Source organism: Aotus nancymaae, unplaced genomic scaffold (genome assembly GCF_030222135.1).
Source record: "Aotus nancymaae isolate 86718 unplaced genomic scaffold, 86718_ANA_hifiasm-v0.15.2.pri h1tg000025l, whole genome shotgun sequence".
NCBI classification, from domain to species: Eukaryota; Metazoa; Chordata; class Mammalia; order Primates; family Aotidae; genus Aotus; species Aotus nancymaae.
The window spans coordinates 23,981,717-24,009,224 of NW_026988438.1; the positions used below are offsets into that span (position 1 = coordinate 23,981,717).

The 27,508-nt window shown below is 39.3% G+C and overlaps 1 protein-coding gene across 5 annotated transcripts in view; it reads left to right on the top strand.

Annotated features, from left to right (window-relative positions):
- ELMO1 (engulfment and cell motility 1) overlaps positions 1 to 27,508 on the top strand; it is a 571,068-nt gene that overhangs the window by 290,610 nt on the left and 252,950 nt on the right. For all 5 annotated transcript variants that reach the window (XM_021669358.2, XM_021669357.2, XM_064380449.1 and 2 more), the window contains one exon: positions 6,506 to 6,610. In XM_021669358.2, the coding sequence (XP_021525033.1) occupies positions 6,506 to 6,610 (105 nt within the window). The remainder of the gene's footprint in view (positions 1 to 6,505; positions 6,611 to 27,508) is intronic.

Consider the following 27,508-nt stretch of genomic DNA (forward strand, 5'->3'; position numbering starts at 1 on the left):
AGAAAGGCATTCCAGCACCAAAATTAGAAAAAAATTGGCTTTAGCCAAAATTGTCCTGGAAAAACAGAGATTCAAGCTGTTTATCCAGGGGCAAAATGAAAGTATGTCATTTCATTCAGACTATCTGGATCATAAGATAAAATCGGTTTTCTTTCATGCCTCTTTAACTTTTCTTTTTCATCTGTTTAACCTGAAAAAAAAAAAAAACTTGTCTTCCCTTAAATAAATCACCGTTTAGATCTGAATTTTTTAATTTTTAGTTTTTTTTTTTTTATTATTAGGTTTTTGGAAAAGAGGTGGTGTTTGGTTACATGGGTAAATTCTTTAGTGGTTATTTCTGAGATTTTGATGTACCTATCACCCGAACAGTATACACCGTACCCAATGTGTAGTCTTTTATCCCTTACCAATCCCCATTCTTTCTCTCAAGTCCCCAAAGTCCAGTGTGTCATTCTTATGCCTTAGCTTCCACATAAGTGAAAACATATGATGTTTGGTTTTCCATTCCTGAGTTACTTCACTTAGATTACTTTACTTAGTCTCCAATTCTATCCAGGTTGCTGTGAATGCCATTATTTCATTTTTTTTTATGGCTGAGTAATATTTCATGGCGTGTGTGTGCATGTGTGTGTGTGTGTGTGTGTATTTGTATATTTCACATTTTCTTTATCCACTCATTGATTGTTGTGCATTTGGGCTGGTTCCATGTTTTTGCCATTGCAAATTGTACTGCCATATACATACATGTGCAATTATCTTTTTCATATAATGACTTCTTTTCCTCTGGGTAGATACCTAATAGTGGTATTGCTGGATCAAACAGTGGATCTACTTTCAGTTCTTTAAGGAAACTCCACACCGTTTTCCATAGTGGTTGTACTAGTTTACCTTCCACCAATAGTGTAAAAGTGTTCCCTTTTCACTATATCTATGCCAACATCTATTATTTTTTATTTCTTCATTATAGCCATTCTTATGGGAGTGAGGTGGTATTGCATTGTGGTTTTGATTTGCATTTTCCTGATCCTTAGTGATGTTGAGCACTTTTTCATATGCTTGTTGTCCATCTGTATATGTTCTGAGAATTGTATATTAATATCCTTAGCCTACTTTTTGGTTGGATTGTTTGTTATTTTCTTGCTGATTTGTTTGTGTTCTTTGTTGGTTCTGAATACCTTTACCTTTGTCAGATGTATACATTGTGAAGATTTTCTCCCACTCTGTGGGTTGTCTGTTAACTTTTCTGATTATTTCTTTTTCTGTGCAGAAACTTTTTAGTTTAATTAAGCCCCATCTATTTATCTTTGTTTTTGTTGCCTTTGCTTTTGAGTTCTTGGTCATGAAGTCTTTGCCTAAGCCAATGTCTAGAGGGTTTTTCCAGTGTCATCTTTGAGAATCTTTATGGTTTCAGATCTTAGATTTAAGTATTTGATCCATCTTGAGTTGATTTTTGTGTCAGTTGAGAGATGAGGATCCAGTTTTATTCTTCTACATGGGGCTTGCCAATTATCCCAGCACCATTTGTTGAATAGGATGTCCTTTTCCCACTTTATTTTTTTGTTTGCTTTGTCAAAGATCAGTTAGCTGTAAGTATTTGGGTTTATTTCTGGGTTCTATTGGTCTATGTGCCTATTTTCATACCATTACCATGCTGTTTTGGTTACTGTCACCTTATAGTATAATTGGAAGTCGGTTAATGTGATACCTCCAGATTTGTTCTTTTTGCTTAGTCTTGCTTTGGCTATGTGGGCTCTTTTTTGCTTCCATATGAATTTTAGGATTATTTTTCTAGTTCTGTGAGAGCAATGGTGGTATTTTGATGGGAATTGCATTGAATTTATAGGTTGTTTTTGGCAGTATGGTCATTTTCATAATATTGATTCTGCCCGTCCATCAGCATGGGATGTGTTTCCATTCGTTTGTGTTGTCTATGATTTCTTTCAGCAGTGTTTTGTAGTTTTCCTTGTAGAATTCTTTCCCCTCCTTGATTAGGTATATTTTTAAGTATTTTTTTTTTTTTTTTTTTTTTTTTTTGCCTCTATTGTGAAAGCGGTTGAGTGATTTGATTCTCAGCTTGGTCGCTGTTGCTATATAGCACAGTGACTGATTTGTATACATTAATTTTGTATCTTGAAACTTTACTGAATTCATTTACCAGTTCTAGGAGCTTTTTGGATGAGTCTTTAGGGTTTTGTAGGTATACAATCATATCATCAGCAAACAGTGACAGTTTGACTTCCTCTTTACTGATTGGATGCCCATTATTTCTTTCTCTTGTCTGATTGCTCTGGCTAGGGCATCCAGTACTATGCTGAATAGTGGTGAAAGTGGGCATTCTTGTCTTGTTCTACTTCTCAGGGGGAATGCTTTCATCTTTTCCCCATTTGGTATAATGCTGATTGTAAGTTTGTCATAAATGGCTTTTATTACCTTAAGGTATATTCCTGCTATGTGTAGATTTTGCTGAGGGTTTTAATCATAAAGCGATGGATTCTGTTAAATGCTTTTTCTGCATCTATTGAAATGATCGTATGATTTTTGTTTTTCATTCTGTTTATATAGTGTATTACATTTATTGACTTACGTGTATTAAACCATCCCATCATCCCTGGTTTGAAACCCACTTGATCATGGTGGATTATCTTTTTGATATGCTGTTGGATTTGGTTTGCTAGTATTTTATTGAGGATTTTTGCATCAGTGTTCATCAGGGATATTGTTCTGTAGTTTTCATTTTTTATAATGTCTTTCCCTGTTTTTTGTTATTAACGTGATACTGGCTTCATAGAATGAATAAGGGAGGATTCTCTCTTTTTTATCTTTTGAAATAGTGCCAATAGATTGGTACCAATTCTTCTTTGAATGTCTGATAGAATTCAGCTGTGAATCCATCTGGTCCTGGACTTTTTCTTGTTGGAAATTTTCTTTATTACCATTTCAATGTTATTGCCTGTTATTGGTCTGTTCAGAGATTATCTCCCTGATTTAATCTAGAAGGGTTGCCCATTTCCAGGAATTTGTCCATCTTTTCTAGGTTTTCTAGTTTATATGCATCAAGGTGTTTATAGTAGCCTTGAATACTTTTCAAAGAACCAGCTTTTCAAATAATTATTTAAATTCTTTTCAAAAAAACCAGCTTTTTGTTTCATTTATCTTTTGTATTTTTTTGTTGTTGTTGTTTGTTTCAATTTCATTTAGTTCTTCTGTGATCTTCATTATTTCTTTTCTTCTCCTGGATTTGGGTTTAGATTTTTCTCATTTCTCCAGGTCCATGAAGTGTGAACTTAGATTGTCTATTTGTGCTCTTTCAGACTTTTGATGTAGGCATTGAATCCTAAGAACTTTCCTTTTAGCACCGTTTTTGCTGTATCCCAGAGATTTTGACAGGTTATGCCACTATTATTGTTCAGTTCAAATAATATTTTAATTTCCATCTTGATTTCATTGTTGATCAAATGATCAGTCAGGAGCAGGTGATTTAATTTCCATGTATTAGTATGGTTTTGTGGGTTCCTGTTGGAGTTGATTTCCAATTTCATTCCACTTTAGTCTGAAAGAGTACTTGATATACTTTCAGTTTTCTTAAATTTAGTGAGACTTGTTTTGTTGCCTATTTGTGGCCTATCATATGATCTGTCTCAAAGAATGTTCCATGTGCTGATGAATAGAATGTATATTCTGCAGTTGTTGGGTAAAATGTTCTGTAAATGTCTGTTAAGTCCATTTGTTGTAGGGTATAGTGTAAGTCCATTGTTTCTTTGTTGACTTTCTGTCTTGATGACCTTTCTGGTGCTGTCAGTGGAGTATTAAAGTCCCCCACTATTATTGTATTGCTGTCTATCTCATTTCTTAGGTCTAGCAGTAATTGTTTTATAAATTTGGGAGATCCAGTGTTAGTTGCATATATATTTAGTATTGTGATATTTTCCTGTTAGACTAGTCCTTTTACCATTATATAATGTCCCTCTTTGTCTTTTTTAACAGCTATTGATTTAAAGTTTGTTTTCTCTGATAGAAGAATAGCTACTCCTATTTGCTTTTGGTGTTCATTTGCATGGAATATCTTTTTCTACCCCTTGACCTTAAATTTATGTGAGTCCTTACGTGTTAGGTGAGTCTCTTGAAGGCAGAGAAACTTGGTTGGTGAATTTCGCTGGGTGATCTCAAGTATATGGAGAGTTCAAATCAGCCAGGCCTTCTCCTCTGAGACATATGGATCTATTGCTGGTGAGCTGGTATGATCTTTTGGGGTGTTAAAGAACCTTGTTTTGTCATATTACCAGAATTGTTTTTCTGGTTCCCTCTCATTGGGGTAGACTATGTCAGAGGAAAAATCTGGGACTCAAGGGCTGCTATTCAGATTCTTTTGTCTTACAGGGTGCTCCCTTGATGTGGTATTCTCCCCCTTCTCCTAGGAATGTGGCTTCCTAAGAGCCAAACTGTAGTGATTGTTTTTGCTCTTCTGGGTCTAGCCACCCAGCGGAACTATCCAGCTCCATGCTGGCACTGACGAGTGTCTGCAAAGAGTCCTGTGATGTGATCTGTCTCAGGTCTTGTAGCCATGGATACCAGCACTTGCTTTGGTGGGAGTTAGTGGGGGTGTGAAGTGGACTCTGTGAGGGTCCTTGGTTGTGTTTTTGTTTAGTGTGCTGGTTGCATCCCAGGTAGCCTGCAGTGGTGAAATAGTTCCTTCAAAGGGTCTGTGGATTATCTCAGATATCCTGATACGTTCCTGTGGTAGTTCTTGGAGCAGAAGTTCATGATGTAAGTCTCCACATGCTGCTGTATCCTTTCAAGCAGGAGCTACAACTAGTCCTGCCTCCTATCTGCCATCTTGGAAAAATTGACAGATCTGAATTTTCAGGATAGTTCTTGGTCATTGTTTTCAGTGATTAATGGTGAGTAGATTGCTAATATCAGTAAGAGTCTTGTGGTGTTTTTGCTGGGTGATCTCAAGTATATGGAGAGTTCAGATCAGCCAGGCCTTCTCCTCTTAAGCATATTTATAAATAGTTTTTATTTGGGCAGATTTATGGGGTACAAGTGTAATTTTGTTACATGGATATACTGCACGGTGGTGAGGTCAGGGCTTTTAGTGTATCCGTCACCTAATTAGTGCATTGTGCCCATTAAGCAATTTCTCATCATCCCACCAACTCCCAGCCTTCTGAGTCTGCATTGTCTCTCATTCCACACTCTATGCCCATGTGTGCACATTATTTAGCTCCCACTTTGATGCGAAAATATGTGGCATTTGACTTTCCGTTTCTGAGTTATTTCACTGAAAATAATGGCTTTCAGTTCCATCCATGTTGCTGCAAAAGACATGATTTTATTCTTTTTATGACTGAATAATATTCCATTATGTATATGTACAACGTTTTCTTTATCCAGTCATCCATTGGTGGACACATAGGTAGATTCTATATCTTTGCTATTGTAAATAGTACTGCAATAAACATAAGAGTGCAGGTGACTTTTTGGTATAATGATTTCTTTTCCTTTGGATAGATACCTAGTAATGGAATTGCTGGATTGAATGGTAGTTCTATTTTTAGTTCTTGAGAAATTTCCATAGTGTTTTCCATAGAGGTTGTACTAATTTACATTCCCTCCAACGGTGTATAAGCATTCTCTTTTTTTCCCCTTTCTTGCCATCTGTTATTCTTTGTCTTTTTACTAATAACCATTCTGACTGGTGTGAGATGGTATCTCATTGTAGTTTTAATTTGCATTTCTCTGATGATTACTGATGTTGAGCATTCTTCCATATGCTTGTTGGCCATTTGTATGTCTTCTTTTGAAAAACATCTACTCATGTCCTTTTCCCACTTTTAAATTGGATTGTTTTTTGTGTTGCTGAGGTGTTTGAGTTCTGCATGTCTGTAACTAGTATTTCATCTTTGGGGTTCTGTGTGCTGTGTGTAGCAACCCTAAAGACCAGACAAGAAGATTCTCAGACTTCCTGAGAGGAGGCAGATGCCAGAATCCGGTATCTGTGCTCAGAGGTCTGTGGATTGTGTAATCCTGGACAGTTCACAAAGCCCATCAATGCATATGGCTGTATTTAACCTCCCACATGAGGATGCAGAGTCAAGGTGTAGGTGAGTCATGGTTTCCTTGCAGTCAGCTTCCCAATTAAATACCAGAGGTGTGGCTTTATCCCAGCTCTTTCTACCCAAATACTGTTGGTTTCATTTTAGTACAGCCACCAGAAATACTTTTTGCATCATTTTCTTTTCCTCACAATGTCCTATATTTGGATCTTCAGCTGAGTTTCCTAAGCCCAGGTATAAAATCTGGTTTTGCTGTTCTGAGGAGCTCTAGAAAGAAGTCCCTGCAATCCACCTCAATAGGTTTACATGGAGAGAGAAAATGTCATCATGTTTGATTATTTGGAGCTTGCCTTGTAGTACTTCACTTTTGAAGAGGGAAATCCGATCTCTGGTGGTTGATAAAATCTGCTGAAGAATTCACCATATCATGCATTTTGTTTTACTCACAGAATCATGTCAACCCTGCCATGGACTTCACGCAGACTCCACCTGGGATGTTGGCTCTGGACAATATGCTGTACTTTGCCAAGCACCACCAAGATGCCTACATCCGGGTAAGCATGAAGGCCCTTTTCAGATATTGTGTGTTTCCTAGTCTGTGTTAATTTCAAACTCACAAATATGGAGGGATTACCTTTAGATGAGTGACCCCTGTATTTTTTGACTTTCTTAGCAAACTAAAAAAAAAAAAAAAAATCAGAATTAAGTGAAATCAATCAGGGGACTGAAATGGGGATTTTAACTTCCAATTTTTTTTTTTTCTATGTGATGACCTTAAAAATACAATAGATACTTGGAAGACATTTCATATAGTCCAATATTGAATTATGACAAAAACTCTTAAATAACAAGGAACAGAAATGAACTACCTACCAAAAACCTGCATGACTCCAAATTCAATGGCTGTTCGGTCAGATGCTGAAGGTACAATAAGATAAACAGAAACACAGAGAAAAATAGGAGAGATAGGGAAGGCAGTTAAATGCCTTCTCACATTTCACATCAGACTAGTCAAATTCTAGTCACAAAGGTAGATTAATTTGTGGGTCGAGGAGAAGGACATGGGGGACTCTATTTTCTCTGTGAAATGGAAGATGACACCTGCTGACTGGGCAGTGCTGGCATGTAGGAGGCAGAGTTTTAATGAACGGGAGCCTAATGTGGCAGTGGCGGAGAAGGTTTATCTATCAGGACTGCTCGGTTGGAGTCCTGGATTTGTACTGACACCTCTCCCCTGTCCTCAGGGAGAAGAACCCAGACTCAGTTGGGATGAAGTAAATCTAAGATTAAGATCAGGGAAGGATATAAATAAATGAGGCAGGGGAATTGTTGAGTGGTTAAAATGATGACTAGATGTAAGCTTAGAGAGTATTTGATGAACAAGTCACCTAAAGCAGGAAGAGTAAATCTGAACTTAAAATATGGTAAGAACTTGTTCATTCATCTCACATTCTCTCTTGGATTCTCTGTGGCACTGGCTCCCTAGAGACCTGGCACTATCAATATCTAGCGATGTCAATGTGGGCAGTTCCTTTGGTCTGAGCTGAGGTTTCCTCTGTAAACTAGAGAGATGACAGTTCTTAGTTGGGACAGTATTTATTCCCCTAGATAGCATTTGGAAATGTGTGGGCATGTTTCTTCGATTGTCCATGCCTAGTGAAGTGCTACTGGCCAAAATCTATAATCCATGGGACAGTCTGCACGGTGAAAAACTGTACCACCCAGCGGCGACCTCCTTGACTAAGACCATGCCAGATCACTGAGTTCTCTGTAGGCAATATATTTGAAATTCGCGTATTGTTCTATATATATGCAGTTTGGGAAGCTTTGACCTATTCTAAAATATTATTTGTAATCTGATTATATAGAGGATTTTATGGTCATTTCTCTAAAAGGTTTGGGATCAGGTGCTTGATCAGAAATACAGTCCTACATAAGAAAATTGTTTTTCCATAAAACATTGATTTGACTTATATCTGAGTGTATTTGTTGCACAGATGGTTTCTAAGAATATTATCTGCTTTTGTAGTAAGTAAATTAATATTTTTGAGATGTCATGTAGTATAACCTTGGAGAGTTGAGCGTGAAAAGTAGAAGCTAAGTAGAAATTTAATTTATCATTAACTGATTAATGTTCATGGATGAGTGTTTCTAAAATTAGAGCTTATTGATGCTGAATGTATTGTTAATTGCATAAGAAGCATATGTCTCATGAAGAGTAATTTAATGTTTTAAGCCTGTTTTCCTCAATGTGTTCTTTAAACATTGTAAGTGAAATTAATACCATGGCAGCCTGACAGAACTTTATATTTGATAAGGACTTAAAAGAAAAAACCTATTTGTAAAGAAAAGTGTGGCTTTTTGGTCCACATGCACTTTTCTTTATTGGCTAGACTTTCCTGTATCTCACATGACTTTATTGGTTTCTCAAAAGTGTCCTTTCCCTAATTTTTTCTGTGTCCCATTTGACTTTGGGGCATTTACTAGATAGAAAGCTAAGGCTATTTATGTGAATGTGTGGGGTTAGTGGAGCATATATAAAGTCTGAAGATCTCTGCAAGGAAATTTTAGGGTGACTTTGAAAATAGATATCTCTATGATAGTGCAATCGTGCTGTAGGTAGTGAAAAAGGTGATCTGGACAGCTAATTAAATTTTGATTCATGAGCTCAATGGTCTTTTCTGAATTATAAGGATGGGCTCAATCTTTTCAGTTTACATTTTGATAAAAACTTGCTTTTTTGAGGATATATATCTTCTCTATGAATGTAGTTTTTCATTTATTATTTATATCTTTCATTTGATAAATGCTTATTCTGTACCTGAATATAGCCTCACTATTAACTGTCTTTGCAAGTCAGATTTATAATTGAAATTTTAAAAAATTGTAACACACACACACATGCACACGCATGTATGCACAAATATTCGCTCTTTGCCCTTGTCACTCCCAGGTATCCTGGTCCCTCACCCACTTTCTAGCCATATGTTCCTGAATTGTTTTTTTGTCCTGTGTCCAACTTGCCTGCCACCACTTTTCAGCATCCTGCACCAAGACTTCTCTGCATGGCTTTCTGGAAACTGTCTTGCCAAATGCAGAGCACTCTCCTCATCCTTCATCTCATTGGCCTTGCCCTTGACACCTGACACTCTCCAGTGACCAGTCTTCTCTTACCCAGCAGCCAGTGATCCGTCTTGGCTCTATTGTTGACCATTGCTCTTAGTCTCTCTGGCAGGTTTCTCCTCTGCCTGCCCATCAAATGCACAGGACCCCCAGGACTCTGTCTGTGGACCTTTGCTTATATCAGTCCCTCAGGCTGCACATTTCCTGAGTAACCATCAAATGTCCAGCCATGAACTAAAGGGTGGGGATTCCTAAAAAAAAAACAAGTTGTGCATTGGTGCTGACATTGAGGAGTACACTGTCTAGAGATGGAAAGTAAGGGTGGTGGTGGGGTGGAGGATGAACAGACAAATACCAGGCAGTTTCCAAGTCACTTGGCATGTGTCTTGATTGAGGAAGATGATGCTTGGAACACAGAGGGAGGTCACTAACACAGATGTGGGGGTCATTTCAGGAAAGCTCCTGGAGGAAGTGGTATCTAGACTCAGAGCTGTTGAATAGTAATAATCAGGTGAAGGGAAGAGATGGAGAGTACTCCCTCATGTGGAGGGAACCATGAGGACAAAGGTATAAGGTGTGTGCTTTGTTTAGGGAGCCACATAGTATAGGATGGCCAAGGCAGGACTGGCAAATGGGGCGTGGCTTGTGAGGTAAGTGTGCTAGTTCAGTAGGGATGTCTTAAGCCATATGAAGAGCTCTGTTGGACTTAAAGGCAGTGAAGAATTTCTGAAGTGTTTTAAATAAAGATAAGAATTAAGTTTAGACAAATCACTGTCCCACTAGAAAACCAATGTGAGAATCAAGACTAGAGGCAAAAATAGAATGTGAGAAATTATAGAGAAATGAAGGTATCTTGAACTAGGGAAGTGGGAGTGACAATGGAGTGGAGCAGTTTGAATGAGTTACTTTGGAACTAAAATCAACTTGACCTTCTCTAAGGAAGAGGGAGGTTCCTGGCTTGAGTGAGAGGTAGACAGTGGTGTCATTAGATAGTGCAGGTCTGCGAGGGGCAGGCATTTGGACCATCCAGATTCTTATATGCATGTGGGATGTCTGTCTAGGAGGACTTATGCAGTAGGCAGTGAGATCTGGGTGGCTAAGCTCAGACTCATGTAGACATCACGTTCTGTATTCCAACTTCTTAAGCATTCTTATTCCCTCCAATTCATTTCCTCTATACTGTCACAATATAATCTTAATGGCCTGCTTGCTAATGTCAGGAACCTTCAGACCCATCTTCTATGCCAGTTGCTAGGATGATCTTTCTAAACAGAGTTCAGAGTGCTTCAGTGACCACACCTGGTCCACAGCCTATCTCTGTGGTTTTATCTCTTGCTGCCAACTCCCCTTTCCCTCTTTCCATCCCCCACTGCCACAATAGCCTTTGTCCGTATAAATGATGGTAGGCAACAGCTAGCCAGGCAAATCTCTGCCACTGTGTCTTTGCCCCCATTCTTGCTTCTGCCTGAGTGCCTGTCCCACACCATCTACCTGTTGGATGGCCCTCATGGCAAAGGCCATCTTCTATCTGAAGAAGACTTCCTGACCCTCTATCTGGATGATTCTATCCACTCTCTTTGCACTGTGGACACATAATTTAAATCCTAGAATATTGTACAACTTTAAATGTATTTACTTTTCATTTCCCCTCATTGATTGTAAACGTCTTGTGAGCAGCCACCAAGGTTCATTTATATTCTAGCCCCTGGCACAGAGCCTAGCACATAGTGGCTTTTAATCATTTCTTGTAATTTACATGAGTAAAGAGTTTTTTTTTAGTTCTGGTTTAAATGGTCTCTTGACAATGATAAATTCTCTTTTAACCATTGGAGAATCATAGCCTTTGTTCCTCCTAACAGTTATAAAGATATGTTTTTGCAATGTGAATTTTGTGATGGGCAGCCTGGTTTCTCATGCTATATTTGAATAAAATTATGTAACTGTGTACTGACAAAAGCAGTGGATATAACTGAATTACCCCACACTTGGACAGGCACAGAACATGAGGAGGAATTGCAAATCTGAGTATCCTATTGTGCGTGGAGTAAAATCTGGAGGCATAGCATGATTTCAGACTTTTGAGTCTTACTTACTCTTGGTATAATCGCTTTTACTTTTTTAGAGATGCTTCACTCCTCGGCTCTCCCCGCCAAGAGAATGGTATGAAGCTGTCTCAATAAGGAGACAGGTGGAGGGAGGGTTTTTGGCTCATGCCCATGATCTTTGTCATTATTTTCAGAGACAGGATAACGGTACAGAATTGAGTGTGTTGTAAATGTTTTGTTTTGCTTTTCTTTTACTCCTTGGATTAACAATTCTCACTGTTTGGGAAGAATGAAGCTTAGTGACTCCATTGGAAACAAAACCTTTGGACTTAGAATTTATGTTTGTTCCTTCTCTCTTTCTTTCTTTCTTTTCCTTCCTTCCTTCCTTCCTTCCTTCCTTTCTTTCTTTCTTTTCTCCCTCCCTCCTTCTTTTATTTTCCTTCCTTCCTTCTTTCTTTCTTCTCTTTCCCTCCCTCCCTCCTTTCCTTCCTTCCTTCCTTCCATCCTTTTCTTTTTTTTGAGACAGAGTCTTGCTCTGTCACCCAGTGTGGAGTACAGCGGTGCAGTTTCAGCTCCCCACAACCTCCACCTCCCAGGTTCAAGTGATTCTCGTGTTTCAGCCTCCCAAGTAGCTGGGGGTACAGGCATGCGCCACCACGGCCAGCTATTATATTTTTAGTAGAGATGGGGTTTTGCCATGTTGTCCAGGATGATCTTGAACTGACCTCAAATAATCCACCCACCTTGGCCTCCCAAAGCGCTGGAATTACAGGGTTAAGCTACCACACCCAGCCAAATTTATGTTCTTGATGTATTTAATTATTCATTGGGAACTACTGAGAAACCGAAATTACTTGGTTTTAGTTTGGCTCGAGACCTGTGCTGGCCAATGTGGGAGCCAAGATTCAGCCACAAAGCAGGAAGCAACGGGAAGGAAACCTAGGGCTCTCTCAAAGGTGGAACTTAAGTAATAAGAAATACTTAAGAAAAAGGCTACCATCTTGAAAGGGTGGTTTCAGGATGAAGTAATTCTTCATGGTAGTATTCATCTTCCCATTTCACCAGAGAAAATGAATACCTAGTGTGGGTTTGATAGCATGTAAGACAGGCTGCATAGATGAGCTCAATCTTCAAGTAATCCCTAGGAACAAGTGTTGTTATCACCATTTTATAAATTCAGGAGCTGGGACTTGGAGAGGTGCAGAGAGTTCTTCTCTGTCTAACAGCCAGTAGACAAGTGGAATTTGAACTTACATATTTGGCCTCCAAATCTCAGGCTCCTTCCAGTTCTGTAGACTCCTGCCTCTGTGCTTGGAGTCTGATGAGGGCAACAGTGTTGTCCTTCTTGGAATGGAGAGAAAGGAGACAGATTCAAAGAGAGAATGATTAGAAAAATGGAAAGTCCGAAGGACTATCAAACAAGTCGGTCATATTCAAAAATCTTCTGAAATCTTGCACAGTCAGGAAGCCATTTCTAAAAATGTTTGATTGACAAACAAAAGATGTTATTTTAAAATAAGAGAGCCCAATGAAGGCATTGTTGCAAAGCTTTCCGTGTTTCAGAGATAGTCTTTAGTTTCAGAGTAGCAGTGACAAGAGAAGCATCGTGCAGAAGTATTCAGATGTTCAGAACCTATTGTCAGTCATCTGACCCCTCTTGGCATTACAGTCAGACAGAAGCAAACTGTGCATTAATCCCAGGCTCTAAAACAGTTAGATAAACATTTAATGTGCAGCAACAAAAGCCAAATGCATGCACATGAGATATTTCTATTATTACTTATATCTTTTTCAGAAGAAAAAAACACATAGAAAATAGAAACAGTCCGTCTTCTTAGATGCTAAAAAATATCCAACTAAAGGAAGAAAAATCCATTTAACGTTCATATTTATTCATCCATTTACTTTTTTATGAAATATTATCAAACACTTACCATGTGCCCACGTGGATCCATGCACAGTGGCTGGGGTGGTGAAGAAAGGCAGGATCTGATTCTGAGATACCAGAAATAGAAAAGCTAGCAAGTGAAGGGAGTAGTTGTTTATTTGCTTTTTACTTGAGAGGTTCCTTGTTTCCTTTGGGATTTTTAGATGTGACTTATACTGGGCACAGCTATCAAGTTCTAAAAATGTTGGTTGATACTTCTTTGCAGTTTTTCACAATGTACTGAGCAGGTAAATATTTCATTATTTTACAAGTTATTATACTATTTATATCAGAATCACTTAGGGCTTGCCCCCCTTCCCAGTGACCTAATTTTAAACAATGGTACTGCTTCTTAGAGAAGTATTCTGGTGGGCAATCAGTGTGTAATAGAACAAGCCTGACTCTTTTTTCTGTTTTGATTTGGCATGGTGCTATGTCATAAATATAATGTTTCCTTAATTAAACTGCTACCTAGCCAATTGATAAAATCCTACCCAACAAAGCTGTTACCCAACAGAATTTATAAAATCGTGAGGTTTCCAGGGAAAAATTAAAAATTAAATCCTGGAAACTGTTTGTTTTTTACATATCCAGCATTTCTTTTTTGTTTTCTAGTTTTATTGAGATATAATTACTATACCAAAAAAAATCACATAATTAATGTATACAATCTGGTGACAGCACCTTGCAACTCTTGCTTCAGTGTTCCTCATAATTTCTGATTAACATTTCACCTAGTTGGAAAATTGTTGCATAGTGGCTGACTGTTATAGAAGATAATGAATTTCCTGAGAGGGGGGAAAATAGAAATGCCTTAAAAAATAAGATTAAGTACAATACTTTCATGCAATTGTGAGACGGAGCATACATATGTTTCTTCTATTATACCAAATCAGAAGAGAAATATTTATATGTCGAGTAAATAAGACTATGGGTAAAGATGGATATTTCTACTGAAGAATTGTTTTGTCAAGATTGTTTCTTTATAGCCGTTTTTGTTAACAGATGAAGAATTTAAAATATGTTTACACTATTTTAAAACCTTTAAGTGGGTTTTTCTTCCTCATGATGCATACATAGTAAATCATACTTTTAAACAATAGTTGGTAAAAATAATGATTTAGATCCTAACTCATGGATAGGACAAGGAGGCCTGGATTTTTTAAGCCAGAAACCTCAAGATAATGCTATGAACCTAGCATGAGAATAGCTGCTGTCTTTTGAGCCTTTACGATATTCTGAGCACTTAATATACATTATTTATAATTTCCCTTCATTGCTCCCAGACGTGGGAAGATAAAGAAACCTTGTGCCCTTTCCTTCCAATCTGTAGATCTCTCTGTTCTTCTCCTCAAAGCCCACCTCAAGGTCAAAGTCATTTTGTGGAATCTCTTTTCAACTTCTCTTGTCAGGGAGCATAAACATCAACAATAGCAGCAATCACATGTTTGGAGCTCACTATAACAACTAAGCCGAGCATTTTCATTTATTTCTTGCAGCATCCCTATGAGGTTGCCACTCTTACTGTTTCCATTTTACAGACGAGGAAGCTGACACACAGAGAGGTTAAGTGGCTTGCCCAAAGTCACACAGCTAGGGAAGTACCAGGGCTGAATTTTAAATCCAGATAGTGTGTGTTCATTGTTCATACCATTTGCTTTTAGGGGCTTATAGATTCATATGGAGGTGGTAGTCACAGTTCAAAAGAGTCCTACAGATGTGTTTTGCTCCACTGACCCAGTGTTTTAAAGTGTGAGAGCCTTTTGTCAGGGTTTACATTCCCTGATTAACTCAGAGCCGCAGACACCTTCTTGTATTATGGCTGACTGCTTCTTGCATTCTAGTTATCTGCCTGGTACTTGAAGGCACTCGAGTTAGTGCCCGTTGATGCTGATAGTCTGCAGTGACATTTGTGAAGTTCTAAGCACACCGCCAGCACATAGAAGGTGCTTCAACCATTTGAGTTGATGGTTTCCATTCCCACTTCTTTAAGTAGTACTTGATTGATGTACAGTCTTCTGTGGTGGGGTTATATGTATTTGCTCAGTGTTTATCTTTTCATCCTTGTAAACTCCTGGAAAGCAGGCATTTCATCTTTGGTGGGGTGTTTATTCCCTGGTTGAGAATGACGGACTTTAATTCTAACCTTCTGAGACTGAGGGAAAGGAAGAGGCATGTTTCCCAGTTTCTCCGGTTGTGAATTTTGAAGAAAAAAATGTCACAAGATTATGTTATAAGTAGACTGCACTGAGCCAAGGTTCTCGGAGCTCTGAGCATCATCAGCCCTCTGTACCAGGAGTCAGACCACAGAGTGGATCCCTTGCAGGATACCAGTCTGCATTGAAGGGAACAGGAACCAAGTAGCTCCTGTGCATTAGGGTGGGGTGCTGGTGGAGGCGATGCCAAGTCTTTAAAATGAACTAAGGGGCTTTTAACATTGGCAGTTACCCAAGCGACATAATTACAGGACAGAGTGTAATGTGTAATTAAACTTAACTATGAAGCAAATGATTTGAATAACTTAGTGCACATCATTTTTTTTGTTCCCATTGTGCTGACAGAGCTCCCCTCCTCTTGTCCCTGAAATGGCTTCAACAGCAATTGCTCCTCTTTTTTTTTTTTTTTTTTTTTTTTTTTGATAAAATTATATGTTGCCGGTTAAACACACAATTCCATGTAAAGGAATCTTTTTTATTTGAGTGACGTTTTTCTTCTAGGTGATGTGGAGAAACGATTCAGTTTAGAATAACAAGGACCCCAAAGGCACAGCATTGCTGGGACTTTCGAGGTTGAAATGATTCTTTGTCTCATAATTCATTTAAATACTTTTTTTCTTGGCTTTTTTATTTTTGTTCTTTCTTTGACCAAGGTCCACAGCTTGGAGACTTGTTTGTATATACAGGATTTTTTCATGTTTTAAAAATAGTGGCATTAATTTCATTGATTGTGAATAACCAAGCTGTTACTGCCAAACAATCGAGACCCCTTGAGAGTGTGAATATGTGATTAGATTTACTAATTGAGCTGGAAGGAAGAATTTCTGCCTTCCAAAGCCAGTGACTTGAATGGAATGCTTTAAACATGAGGATGAGATCATTGTTAAATGTGGGCTTGGTTTTATCTCAGAAGACCCCTTGTTCCAGGCAGGGAGGGCAGATTCCACAAAGCCCTATTAGCCAACTGTAGCAGCGTCTGTGCGGTGTGCTCACACCACCTGGGATGCTCACCTGTGTTCTTGTGGTGCTGGATGAGGTGTCTGAAATCTGAAGCAGAACTAAAAGCTGGTAGTTATCTGTTTGTCTCTCTTGGTACCACTCCAAGCTGAGCATTAGGTTCAGAATGTTTGTTTGTTTGTTTGTTTGCTATTGTCCCAGGTTTACTGAAAATATTACAGCATTATTTTGAAATTTATCCCAACTGTAGGCTGAGTGACCTGCAGGTTGGACAGACTGTGAAAGTCCAAAACAGCATTTCCTTAGTGTCAGGACCTACTTTAGTGATTCCAGGTCCAGGACTGAGACCTCAGGAACATAATTATCTCTCCTTTCTTTTCTCTCTTCAGCCTGCAACTTAATGGAGATGCCTTTTACTGGGCCCCTCCCAATCTGTTCCATCAGATGTGGGATGTAGCCTGCCCTCTTGTTGCAAAGCTTCTTGCCAGGGATAATGATGATCTCCTTGCTCAAACACTTCTTCCTGTGGAAGTCATTGCCCAGGCACTTTTCTAAGATGACCCAGGCTGCCTTTTCATGGTTTTGATGCAAAAGTGGCCCACCTTGGAGAGTCCTTGGTGAAAGAGGTTTCAGATATTTTTGCCTAGCATTATCCAAAGGTTTTGTTGTTTTTTATGTTTTTCTAATTTTAAAACACTGTGGGACTTTAGAACAGTGACTGATTTGTTGAGGAAAAAAATGAAACTAAGCTATATAGTGAACTATATGTAGTTTATATATTGTAAACCCAAGTCCAGTGTGAATTGAAAGGTTAAAAACTACAGAAGTCTCACATGTGCCAGACTCCCTCACTGAGGTACCAGCCAAGATGTAGCTCACAGTAACTGTTGTGGATTCTCTGTCTTAGATCCAGTTAACATCTTTCCATTATTTCTCCAACCCAGTTCTCCAGATTCAGTCCACACTGTTCATTGTTATGTCTTGTTTAGATAGTTTGTTGAGTACAGTACCTGCTCTGTGACAAGCCCTCTTTCTTTCTTCTGTAATTGATCAAGCTTCCACCTTTAAATGTGCATTTTCTATCTTAACTGTGCAGGGCTCAGCAGCTGCTGTGCTGGGGGATTGCTATTTCTTCTCCCTTTTCTGCTTTAATTGTTGTAATGCAAGAGTTCAAAGAGCTGAAGCTCATTTCTTATTTTTTTGAAGGGGAAAGGTTTCTGGGAATCCTCTCTCTTCTGTTTTTCTCAAGTTAAGAGAATGCAGACTGCTCTGCCTTTTTAATTTTTAAATTAATAGACATTGTGTTTTAGAACAATTTCAGGTTTATAGAAAAGTTGAGCAAAAGTACAGAGGGTTCCTGTATATCCCACCTCTCATTTTTCCCACACACAGTTTTCTCTGTTATTAATGTCTTGCATTAGAATGGCTCATTTGTTATGATTGCTGAACCAATATCTTGCAATCTTGCTGTAATTGTTTATTAGTTCCAGGATTTTATATATTAATTCTTTGGAATTTTCTACATAGACAGTCACATCCCCTATGAACAAACACAGTTTTGTTTCTCCCTTCCCAATCTGTATACGTTTTTATTTACTTTTTCTTGTCTTATTACATTAGTTAGGACTACCAGTAAGATACATAGGGGTGGTAAGAGTGACCATCTTAGCCTTGATCCCAATCCTAGGGCAGAGTCAAGTTTCTTGCCATGAAGTATGATGTTAGCCATGAGTTTTCTGTAGATGTTCTTTATAGAGCTGAACAACTGCTCTATTCTTAGTTTGCCAAGTTTTTTTTTTTAATCATGAATAAGTATTAGATTTTGTCAAATGCTTTTTCTGAATCTATTGATACCATTATACAACTTTTCTTCTTTAGCCTGTTGATACAGTGGATTACATTAACTGATTTTTGAATGTTGAATGAGCCTTGCATACCTGAAACAAATCCTATAACCAGGTGCATTATTCTATTTATAGATTGTTGGATTCTATTTGTTAATTTTGTGAAGGATATTTGCATTTATGTTCATGAGCACTATATAGGTCTGTATATTTTTTCTTTCTTATGCCTTTTGTTTGGGTATTAGGATAATACTGGTTTTATGGAATTAGTTAAGAAATACTCCTTCTGCTTCTATCTTCTGGAACATATTGTAGAGAATTGATGTCATTTTCTTGTTTAAATATTTGATAGAATTCACCAATGAAACCACCCAGGCCTGATACTTTCCATTTTGGAAAGTCATTAATTATTTATTCATTTCCTTTAATAGATATAGGTCTATTCAGACTGTTTGTTTCTTCTTGTCTGGGTTCTGGTAGATCGTGTCTTTCAAGGAATTGGTCTATTTCATCTACGTTATCAAATTTTTGAGCATAGAGTTGTTCATCATATCCCTTTATTATATCCATGGGATCCATAATGTTGACTCTTCCTTCATTTTTGATGCTAATAATTTGTCATTTTTCTTTTTGTCTTGTTGAGTCTGGCTAGAGATTTGTTTTTATTGATCTTTTTAAAGAACCAGCTTTTGATTTTGTTGCTTTTTCTCTATTATTTTCCAGTTTTCAATTTCACTGATTTCTACTTCATTATTATTATTATTATTTTTACTTTTCCTCAGCTTGCTTTGGATTTAACTTGTTCTTCTTTTTCTAGTTTTCTAAAATGGAAGCTTAGATGCTTGATTTTGTGTATTTTTCTCCATTGCTTGAATTCCTCATTCAATTGATATTTTGCTACACAAATATCCTTCTAGCAACTCCTCTACCTTCCACAGGGGTTAAGCTTGGCTAAACCTACTCAGGACTTTGCCATTTAAATGTTTCTTAGCACTGAATATGGGTTGCCTTGATAGGCCAACCCAGTGACTGAAATCTCTGGCTCAGTGAGTTATTCCTTATTCCATTAAGACCCAGTTACCAGCAAACTACCGCCAGCAAATTCTATTTACTTTCAATTCTATTGACTCTCCTTTATATTGAGTCTCCTTTCTATTGACTCTACTTTCTATTGATTCTCTGTAGACCTTCTGTTGACTTTTAGAATCCTGTTGACTCTGCTTTCCAGAAACCTACCTACTTTCCTCACTTCTACCACCATTACAGTAATCTAGTACATCAAATCTCTCTCCTGTAATAGTGTAATAGCCTCCTGATTGGTACTGCCTGCTCCCATCCTTGCTCATCTTTTCTATTTTCAACACAGTAGCCAGAACATTAAGATGCCATAGTGATTCTTCCAGTATTGGTCAGATCACATCACTCCTCTGCCTACAACCTTCAGTGACTCCCACCTAACTCAGAGTAAACATTCAGCACCTTTTCCATGACCCTCAAGGCTCTGCAGTGTTCTGGCTCTCTATCATTATGTCCTTCTATCCTACTCCTCCCTCCCTCAACTCCAACCTCAGAGACCCCTTTTTAATGAGTCAGCTATAGCCACCATAACAAAATACCTCAGACTGGGTGGCATAAACAACAGAACTTTATCTCATAGCTCTGAAGGCTGGAAGTCTAAGATCAAGCTACTGGCAGGGTTGGTGTGTCTCTGGGGCCTGCCTTCTTGGCTTGTAAGTGGCTGCCCTCTTGCTGCCTCTCCACATGGCCATCCTTCTGTGCACTCACACCCTATTGTCACTGCTTCTTACAAGAACACCAGTCATATTGGATTTGGACCCTACCCTAATGGCCTCATTTAATTTTAATTGCCTCCTGTACAGGGGATTAGGGCTTCAACATGTGAGTTTTGAAGGGCACAATTCTGCCATAGCACCCTTGTTGGCCTCGAACATACCAGGTACCTCTGGCCTCTGGGCCTTTTACTTTTTACTTTCTCTCCTAGGAATCTGTTCCAGGGCAGCTATGTGGCTCATTGCCTCACTTCCTTCAGTCTCTGAGCAGCTTTCTGTCACCTCCAGATATAAAGTACTGATTTCACCCTCTTGCTCCCTGTCTACTTTACCTCCTTTATGTCTCTCAAAATTTAGCATATTTTACACGCTCTATATTCACTGTTTTGTTTATTTTCTGTTCACCCACACTAGCCAGCAAACCTCATAAAAGTACAGAGTATCCATGATGTCACTGTGGTACCCCAGTGCCCGGAGGAGTGCCAGGCACACAGAGACACTCAGCACATATTTGTTAAATGAGTGCCCGGATCGAGTGAGTGGCAGGACTCTGCCCAGAGAGTTCTGGTGTTCCACCTTTTGGCAGGATTCACCCGATGGATGGAAACCACAGAAGTAGATCTAGATCTGGAACACGCTCTAACCTCTCTGGATACAAGTGCCCTTCTGGCCTTTGTCCATCCTGGAATGAAAACCAAATTAGAAACTATATTGGTATGCCCCAAAATGGGCTTTCCCTAGATATGCTGATTCTTGGGCTTGGGTGAGTCACTGCTGACTTCCCTTTTTGAACAGAATTCATGTGACCAGAGCCCAGCCAGTATTAGCAACCTGCCTACCAAATCAGAAGGCATTTTGTGTTGGTATAATAAAATTTAGGTGGTAATGTTCCCAAATGTCCCTTTGTATTAGTTAAAAATAGCTTCCCCCTTAGGAACTATGCTGTACACCTGGTGCAACCAGCAGTGTTTGACATTGTCAGATACTTTTATTTTTACATTGACCTTAATTTTATCAACTTTTTCCCCTGCACTGGTAAAACCCAAAGTTCCAAAATTTGGCATACATCATAAATAATAGACAATATTTTTCTTGTATTTTATAAAGCAACTAAAACAATTTTAATAACAGATATAACAGCCCTAACAACTAACGTCTCCTTGGCTGGTTTATCAAATGCTGCTCTGTAACACTGGTCCTGATACCTGGAGACTTTTAGAATCTAAGACCCTGGTAAATATCATTCACACCTGTCTATAAGCTTGCATTTGCCAAGATCAAGAAGGCCAGCCTAGCCAGTATTTCAGTACCTGACTGGTGATGCTCCTATGCCACAGGGCCCTTGTACGTGCTTTTTCAGCTGACTCAGCTCCTGCTTTCTCCATGCCCTCCTCCCTTGCTTCCTTATACCCACATTCATCCTACAGGACCTCACCCTTCAGGCTCCTCTTTCCCTGTTTCTCCCTTTATCACACTTAGTTTGGAATTATATAATCATATGTTTTATTATTTGATCATTATCTCTCTCAAACATGAAATTTTTGAGCAAGAACCATCTCTTTTGCCCTATGCCCTTACTTTTTGTCACTGGACCATCTAAATTATTTGGTAAATGAATGATAACAGATAGGATGTGTTGAATCCCTGAGCAGGGTTGTCTCTCCTGTCTCCCCCTCTGAAGTCCTTTATGGCTGTAAGTGATATGTGTCAGAAGATCAAAACTGAAGCTTAACTTGGAAGGAATCTGTCTTTCCATGAGCTGGTGGGACTATCAAATTGGGCAGAGTTTGAGCTACACAGGATAAAGCCTTACAAGTCTCAGTTATGAAAGCCATGAGGATGTATGTATGTTACATGAGCAGACATGAGTTCTCTATAAGCAAATGACTAAAAGGACCAACATTTAGTTTTTTCAACAGAAGAGTCAGTTCTGCTGATAGCTTGGCAGCTTGGGGCTCTAGTCTACATCTGGTAGGAACAAAAAGAAAGCTAAACTATACTGAGTAATGAATGTTTCCAGGCTATGGTTATGAACATTTTATATGAATTACCTTATTGAATTCTCATTATCATTGTACCCATTTTGCAGAAGAGAACACTGAGGCTCAGAGAGGTCAAGTAACTTGCCCATTGTTTCAATACATAGTAAATTGCAAATGTGGACCTTGGACCCAGACAGTTATGGTGGTGACTTTAATACCATACATTGAATTTGGTATTATTGTGCTAGTACATACGTTTTTCTAAAAAAAATCTCATTAGTATTGTGCAGCATTTGCTGGTTTCCGTGGTATCAATACTCCTGCTGTGGCTGATTTAAAGCTCCCAACAGTCTATGGGCTGCAAGCCTTTTGAAAGTGGTAACAGCAGCTGATTAGACTGCTCTAGCACCAGCCACTAGATCTCAGTAATGCTTTTGCCTTCTCATGCATTATCCCATTTGCTCTTCTTAGCAACATGAGGAACTGTGGAATGGGTGAGGTTAACTTACATGTGCTGATCTTTTCAATGGGTGAATCATGTGTCCAGTTCATAGCGCCAAGTCATGGCCTGAGGTGAGAGACACTCTCTTACTGACTCTCAGGGCAGGAGCCTGCAGAGAACACTGAGCTGGACCAAGAGCCCCAAGGAACCTACTGTCACAAGGGCTGAACAACAAACAAAAGAGGATCTGGACAGGAAGAGAGAGGCCCACATGGTCATGGGCAGGTGATGCTGGTGGATAGTGGTGGTAAAGAGGATAGGAGAATGAAGTAACTGACAGTTTTTTCTGAATTCAGAATTCTCCTAATTCTTTGAATTCATAAATATATATTTGTTGTAAGAATTCTTCCCCAAATAGCTTGCTAAAAAATCCCCGATGCTCACCACCACCCCTGGCCATATAAGGGTGCAGCTGCTTGGAGGAGAGGAAATCCTGGATTCTTTCAGGATTAGGGAGTGGCTGTCCTGGTCCATGGCTAGGGAGAGCCACAGCATGGGGCTGGTTGGGAGAGTCACAGCATGGGGCTGGTTGGGAGAGTCTGGGGCTCCATAGCTACTTTCTTTTTCCATCAGAGGAGACTGTGGATTTTTCTTTCCCATGGTAAGTCTAGATAAGCCAGTGAAATGATTTTTAAATGGAACTCTCCCATTGCTTTGAGAAGTAAGAAATGACATCATTTTTAGATGATGGTTTATCAATACATATATTTTTTCTGTTTTTTTATTATGCTTTGTTTTTCTTTTTATTTTATTATACTTTTATTTCTGGGACACATGTGCAGCATGTGCAGGTTTATTACATAGGTATACCTAATTGGCAAAAATGCTGAGCTCTTTTGACTTAACATTTATGTTTTTAGACATGTACTTAAAAGAAATCATCTTGCAAATCAGCATAAAAGTTGCTGTGTAAAGATGTTTGTCATTAGCTTCAGTCAGGTGCAGATGTGAGGACCTTTGGGCAGAGGTAGGGGACCTGGAGACAAGATGGAGAGTGAGGCTGGAGTTCCCCTGGGCACCTGTGCAGATATAAATACAGCCAGGCAGCTGGGCTTCTTCGCCTTGGCAGGCTTAAGCACATTGGATCTGTGTCTTTTTATTTTTTTAAAAAAGTAAAGAATTCTGAAATGAAGAAAAAAAGTAGTCTTTTTGGCATGTAATATCTGCTAGATAATTGATCTCCCTGATATTTCCACACTGAGGCTGTTTATCACAGAGACTGCCTGGGAACCAAGAACAGCCAGCCTCTCCGCGGTACCCACTACATACCTCATGTGGCAGGGGAGGACCTGGTTCATCCCAGAGGGCAATCTGGAGGCGGTCAAGGTTACTTCCTGGCAAAACCACAAGCATTCATTGCTGTGGCCTCATCAGAGGTCTTTGTCTATTGTTGAGGAATTCCTCAAAGAGCAATGTCCCGTTCATCTTGTTCTAAAGAAATATATTTGAGTCTCTTGTTTTCCACTTTTTACGTTTCACCTGAACGTATTCAAGCGTTAACTGGGAGGCAGACCAGTCTTCAGGGTGGGTGTCGAGGCCATGTTTCCAGCTGGAAGGGGGGACTTGGAATCAGAACTGTTAACCAATACGCATGAAGGGGAAGGAAATCCTACTATTAGGGGCCATCATCACCTAGGAAACAAGAGTCAGTTTCCTTTTCTGCGCTCCAACATGGGATGCCGAGCCTGGAGGCACCTTCATAGATTGCCCCTTCTCTGTTCCCCACCCTCATACTCCTGGACCCCTGGGGCCTCATTTGGGGGTATGGAAGGGTGTGGAATGGAGCAGTGTGTAGGGTGTGTGGAAGAAAAAGGGACATTCCTTTGCTGTGGGAGTTGGCTCCCTCTCATCTCATACATTTTCCTGCTGGTTCTCACTCACAGCATTTTCAGGAAGCATTTATAGCAAATACTTGCCAACTGTTTTCCATAAACACACAACGAAGGACATTTTTCACACATTCCAATGTTCTGTAAATGTTTATATTGACAATACACAAAGAAGGTTGAGTGTACAGTTTTCCTAAACAAGCCTTTGAAGTGTGGGCTTTGGCCCAGGGAGATTTGCTTCTGAATTTTTTCATTCATGTGGCCATATCATCCCTAGGGGCACACCAGGCATGTGCTTCAATGCAGAGAGTTTCCAATTGAGTTTTCTCCCCAGCTTGGATTCTGTGTGGGAATACCTGCCCTGACTGCTGAGTGGCCTTTGGGTGCTGAGCCTCCTCCTGATGAAGAGAGAGGTTAGTGGTTCTCAGTGTATCACATGAGCTTTTGCTTCTGATTAAATCCACAAGTGACACAGAATAGGGAATATGGAGAACAGGGACTAAGAAGATGATTGTGACTCACTTAAGATGCATTTGAACATATAGATGTAATAAGTTATGGAAACACTCATGCTAAAGCCAGGCAAGTTGGTATTCACATAAGGGATGGAGAAGCTGACTAAACCCCTGTGGGCACTGCCATCCTCAGCAGAGGCCAGAGTCGTGTCCCATACTGTCCATGCACTTGTTCAGTAACTGCTTCATGAATGAGTGCCTACTGTATGTGCAACTCTGCTGCAATGTCAGAGATTCACAAGTGAGGAAGTGGTTCCCAACCTCAAGGGCTTGACTCTATCAGGAAGCTAAGACACATATTCTTTACCGTAATGTGGGAGGATAAAATGAGAATTGTTGTAAGAAAGATACAGATAAAATGTTATCTCACTTGGGAGAAGACTTACTTGGAAACTCTCTGCATTGAATCATGTGGCTGGTGTGCCCCCAGGGACCATGTGGTCTTGGGAATTAAGAAACTCAGAAGCAAATCTCCCGGGGCCAAAGCCCACCCTTAAAAGGCTTATTTAGGAAAATCGTACATAAGGTTTTAATGCCCCCAGGGACCATGTGGTCTTGGGAATGAAGAAACTCAGAAGCAAATCTCCCTGGGCCAAAGCCCACCCTTAAAAGGCTTATTTAGGAAAATTGTACATAAGGTTTTATGGAGAAAGTGACACCTGCATTGGGTCTGAAGGAGAGAGAAAACTGGGACAGGTATAGGAGGGGCAGTGTCGGGGAGCGGCGTCGGGGAGGCAGTTTCCCTAGGAGGGAGCCACATCTTGGCTTAGCCTGGTAGGAGAACTGTACCAGAGGGAGATCCTTCCAGTAGCAGGAGTAGCTGAGATTTACAATTCATACACAGAATGAGATGTAATGAGATGAACTCCATTTAAAAAGCTAGATGTAATAGGAAGAAAAGATTTCTTTTTCACATGCTTTTTTAACTTCAAGTAAAACAACTTAAGGCCTCATTTCTTAATTAGGTTTCAGTCAATATTTTTTTCATTGTAGCTAACTTGCCATGTGCACATTTTCTCTTTGAAAATACATTCCTGAAATGGCCAATTTATTATTTATCTAGAAAAGGGTAATAAGAAATAGTTATCTTTCCTTACCTTTCCATCTTCTCAAGTCCATTCTCCCAAACCAGAGTGAATTTCTAAATCAATGTGTAAATGAGAAAGTGAAATGGGAGCTAACTTAGAAAGATTCATCTTACCGCTAGCTCTCCTGGAATGTGTTTGCTTTGTAAAGTGAATTATATTCAAATATGTTTCAGACAATATATGTGGAGGGTAACTTTGCTTTAAGACTGCGGTAACTGTTCAGACAGTGGTGACAATTTCTCAGTAAGAAGTCAGGCTTGAGAAATGTCTAGCTTAATTTTTCATCCAACAGTGACTGTCAGACAAAAGCCAAACATCTTGGTATCTTTGCAGCCGGGTGAAGAAGATGTGTGAGGCATTTGTATTCAGTAATGTAATGCTGAGTGAGTCAAAACTCTGCCCTGTGATCTTGAGATTTATTGCTAATACTGCCCAAGATGCATAGGGGCTTCTATGCCTTTATTCAAGATCCATTTTCCCATTGTAATTAGTCTTTCTTGCATTCCACAGCTCACTTCTGGTGTGGAATGTTAAAAAGATGCCTTAGCAGAGACTTTGACATCAGTTTCTTCTTCTTCAAGGTTGAACTCAAGGCTCACCCTCTCCATGAAACCCCCTGTCTGCCCATTGCATCTCATATGCACCTTCACTGCACAAAGTGATAGTTCTTTGTGAAAAATGCAAGCAATATAGAAGTACATAAAGGAAAGTGAAAGTTGGCCCATCCTACAAATCCCATGTCCTTGTATCTTCCAAATAGATTGCAAGACCCTCAAAATGGGATTTTGTTCATACATGTATTATTAATATCTAGCAAGTTGCTTAGTAACAATGAATGCTTAAAAAATTCATAGAATGAATGAATCAGTCACAGGGTAATACCTTGTAGGGATATTGGGAAGAACTAGGGTTAGAATTCAGCTGATAGTTTGGGAAAGCGGTGCCTTGATTTTCAAAATATGAACCTTGGACTTGCAGTGTCAGCATCATTAAGGAGCTTAGAAATGTGGGACCTCAGGTCCCAGCCCACACCTGCTGAATCAGAATCTGCATTTTAACAAGATTTCCAGGTGATTGTGAGTACCTTAAAGTTTGAGAAGTGGTGGGATTGTACATGTCCACAGAATCATTTAAAATGTGAACTTAAAAAAATATTACAGTGAAGTGTGTGTGGTTTGCAATAAAGCAGTATGCAGTAGTGGAGTTCTGCCTTGATACCATAGAACTTTGTACGAGTGCCACACTTTGCTCCCTCATACACCCAATGCCCTGTCCCTGGATGTCCTGTAGGACTGTCATCCTGGGCCATTTCTGAATCAACACCTATAGTGTCTTAGTATGTTTTTGCTGCTGTAACAAAATACCATAGGCTGGGTAAGTTATAAACAATAGAAATGTATTTCTTATGGTTCTGGGGACTGGGAAGTCCAAGATTAAGGCGTCAGCAGGGTTGGTGTCTGGTAAGTGCTGTGCTGTCTGCTTCCAAGATGATGCCTTGGTACTGCATCCTCCGGAAGAGAGAAACATGATGTCCTTTCATGGTGGAAGTGACAGAGGGCAATTGAGATGAAATGGATATGCCATAAAATTAACTATTTTAAAAGTAAATTCAATGGCATTTAGTACATTCACAG